At 42.0% G+C, this 3,715-nt stretch overlaps 1 protein-coding gene across 1 annotated transcript; it reads right to left on the bottom strand.

Annotated features, from left to right (window-relative positions):
• On the bottom strand, window positions 1-838 carry LOC138054366 (uncharacterized). Its single transcript, XM_068900819.1, has 2 exons — window positions 772-838; window positions 1-590 (listed from the first exon to the last, which is right to left on the bottom strand). The coding sequence occupies exons 1-2, from the start codon at window positions 836-838 to the stop codon at window positions 1-3; spliced, it is 657 nt and encodes a 218-aa protein (XP_068756920.1).
• Between the last annotated feature and the right edge of the window lie 2,877 nt (window positions 839-3,715).

Below are 3,715 nucleotides of genomic sequence, written 5' to 3'. Positions count from 1 at the left end.
TTACCCTCCAACAATATAACTGAACTTGAAACCTAATCCACCTTGTCCTTTAGACTTGAGAGTGTACAATCCCAGTCTAGACTGCTCCTCAGTCGTACTCGCGGGTAAACCAAACTCCAAATAACGCGTAGATTGCACTTTCCTTTTCTTATCGCACATCTTAGCAAGGTGACCCTTCGTCTGACACTGGTAACATTGAACCGACTTGGCCCAGCACCCTGATGGGGAATGCTTTCCACCACAACGAAAACAACTCACGGCTCCCTCATGCGACTGCCCTGGACTCGCATATTTGCCGACCTTATTGACGGTATCATCCACAGGCACACTGACGTCTCGAAAATCTTCCTTGTTGGCCAACTCCATGGATTGTGCTGTTTCAAACGCTTTCTTGAAAGTCACGTCTCTCTCCGCCAACAATTTCTTCTGAATTTGCACGCTTTTCAATCCGCAAACGAGGCGGTCCCGTAACGCTTCTTCCAAAAAAGTTCCAAATTCACACTTCAACGCCAGTCGCTTCAACTCAACCACAAACTGAGCGAACGTTTCGCTCTCAAGCTGATTTCGACGATGAAACTTAAAACGTTCGGCTATCAAAATAGGTTTAGGAGAATAGTGTGCCACCAAAAGCTCATTCCACTCAACAAAAGACTTGTCTTTGGACGGTCAGGGCTAACAAATTCGGCATCTGCTCCGATCAACGCGAGAAACGTAGCAACTTGACTTCGTGGTCCTCTTCGACGTAGTTCGCAGCAAAACACAATTCCACACGTTCGATATAGCTTGCAATATCTTCTTTACCATCCACATACTCTCCAACTTGACCTACAAGCGCCATCCTCGTCGCCAGAATTGAGATATTCAGGTCTAAAACTACGACACAACCTAACCATGAGCTAGTTACATTTTTAATGATGACCGCTCATGTGCGAAAACCTGACTTACATAAGAGGTCTGGAACCTAATATATTACAAACAGTGTTTCTTGTTTATTCCCTAACTGTGCTTCCAACACCAAACACATGTATTTTACTTACTTATTACTTTATTACTTCTCATTTGACTGCCTCTTTATTTTCCAGCTATCCAAAACTTTTACGGGCAGCTATTGAAAACTGGACTAAGAACATTATGACAAGCGCCTCTGAACTTTTCCTCTCTTTGCACCTTATCTTCTTTGCTTCCTCATAAACAACAGTGCAGTTCTTACTTTTTGCAAACTATCTGTAATTCCTGCTCTTCATGCATGGTGCCACTTCAGCAACTTATAAAGTAGAATAATTCAGACGCGTACGTCTTCGACGTTAATTGATGTAATCTTTACTAATTGTGCAGGTAAAGTTTTGTGCTCGGAAGTCTGTGATATCAATATCAGCGATCATTGCATGGCTTTTGTGTACAGGAAATTATGCCTAAAAGAAATGACTAGCTGTCACAATACTCTCACTTATAGGAACTTTCGAAACTTTAATCGAATACATTTTCGGAATGATATCGCATCTCAAAGTTGGAACGTGATTACCAACTTAACCAATGTGCTAAGTTTGAAAAGCGTCAAACTCATCGTAAGGGACTCTGAGAACAAGCTAAATGTTCCATTGCCATGCACAAACTACTACGAAAAACCGCCAATCTGTGAAATGGGCGGGAATTTACGTGTCTACCCCGTCCACTTTCGCTTGTAAATAGTTCAAATTCTTGAGAGGTATTGTGTTCGAAAACGGAAGAACTGAGCGCATGTGGAAGGTTGTATAATCGTGGAAAAGCTCTCGGAGAAGACTTTAGAAGGAAGATTATATAAGACATTATCGGAAAAGTGGGAGACTTCACCATAGGTTTCTTCGTGAAAAAAGTTTCCGCGATTCTCAAAGAAAACAGAGTTAAATTTGGAAATCATAATTTTCCGTTGATGCGGTCGTTCCGATTCAAGGAATTACATCAACTTGTTTGACGAAATTGGGCTGGGCAAGCTGGCGGGGCAGTGACTCGGTACTCCGGCCCATTCCACAGATCGGTGGTTTTCGTAGTATTACAAAAATAGCTTTAACGTAGCTTTAGCTATCATGGTGCTCTACTTTGGAACAGTCTTCCGCGAGAAGTAAGAGCAGCAGAGTCTCTGGTACAGTTTAAAACGCCTAATCACACTAGCAGGTTGGGTAAGTAGGTCAAGTCACGGCATTGAAATAAAGATAACTTAAAACTGAACTTAAAACTGGACTTAAAGTACAGTTGGAATTATTTAGGCTTGCTAAAACTTCATCGGATGTTTCATCATCTACAATAATTGACCACGTATGCTTTTTTACAGTGACGTGTTTCTTCTTCTTTCGGTTCCGAAGTTGAAAGAGATTCAGAGAAAGAGATAAATCTACCGGTGGGGCAAGAGCATCGCTAACAACTTTAACTTCGCAATCCAAATGTGCCTCTGAAAACGCGGGTCTAAAACACGGGTCACTTTTGACGGGTCACTTGTTTTACCTTTGAAAAGTAACCCCAAACACTCAGTTTGGCTAACCCTAGGCCTAAACTTGGTTTATAGGCCTAGGGTTAGCCAAATTGAGAGTTTTGGGTTACTTTCGAGAAGACCTGACCTGAAACGAGTGACCATTCAAAAAGTGATATGTGTTTTCGACCCCGCCCTCTTACAACGTCTACGTCAATTTAATTAAAGAAATCATTCCCCGAAAATGAGATAAATATACTATATCCAACGACAATCTTAGTACAAAACATTCAAATTCCCAGAACGGAGGGCATACGCCAATGCAAGTTTGCTGCCGCTCATGTTAAAAACATTACTTCCTTGGCAATCAAGGGGTTTTAGTATAGCATCATTGAAGCCGTCCACATTATAACTGGTGATGGGGTAAGGTAACTTTATTTCAACACGGGTTGATGAGACTCATTAGGCCCCTAGCCGTACATGCAAATATGCCGAGAAAAATATAAAAAATGTCAAAAATGATCGATTAAAATAACTAACATTTCTCACTACAATAAAAAAATTGTTAAAACTTAAAACTCTTGTAAGAATTGGGAAAGATGAATAAACTGTACATTACAAATGTAGCTGTCTTGAGCATTAAATTAAAATCCCCAAGGAGTGTCGTTAAATGTAATCAGTCATCCGGTTCTCTGCTAGTAAGGCCCGTTCCAAACGCTGCTCCATCCATGCGCCGAACCTAACTGATGAGTTGAGAGCGGCAGAAGAGCGGCGTTTGAATCAGTTTGGTTCGGCAGGTTAGGTTTGGAGCGGCCAACAACGTTAAGTTCGGCAGGGTCTGTCGCACTATGCGACGTTGGAGCTGATTCATACGGCGCTCTTGTCATGTGCCGAACCTGACGTAGCCTGTGTATAGCCGCCCACTCTCCGCAACAAAAAAAAATCGGGGAAAGTAGCGTTCCGGAATAATTTTGCATACATTATTAGGTACGTACTAAATGTATCCCTTATTATTATGTATTTAAATATAAGAGGATAAAAGCAAGGTGACACACACTAACATCAACCCGGTGTGGCCAACACATCACGCATGCGCACAACCATTTTACCTGGTCAATTAGCAGCCATGGAAAGCTGTTTCGGCCTTTTGGGCCTCATCAGCATGGCCACATCGGGTTGGTGTTGTCGTGTGTCATCTTGCTTTTATAGTTGTATTTAAGTTACGTGACTCACCGATCTCTTAATGTGATCTACCTTCCCACACGCGTGCCG

The sequence above is a fragment of the Montipora capricornis genome, chromosome 6, assembly GCF_036669925.1.
Source record: "Montipora capricornis isolate CH-2021 chromosome 6, ASM3666992v2, whole genome shotgun sequence".
Classification (NCBI taxonomy): domain Eukaryota; kingdom Metazoa; phylum Cnidaria; class Anthozoa; order Scleractinia; family Acroporidae; genus Montipora; species Montipora capricornis.
Note: the sequence above shows the minus strand (reverse complement) of the source record. Positions and strands in the feature narration are given on the sequence as shown.

What these genes read in the sequence shown, in the direction of transcription:
- LOC138054366 (XM_068900819.1), bottom strand. Translation starts at nt 838, where the DNA reads ATGGCGCTTGTAGGTCAAGTTGGAGAGTATGTGGATGGTAAAGAAGAT. An exon ending in TATTGCAAGCTATATCGAAC is followed by an intron (nt 591 to 771) that starts GTGTGGAATTGT and finishes CTATTTTGATAG; the next exon opens with CCGAACGTTTTAAGTTTCAT.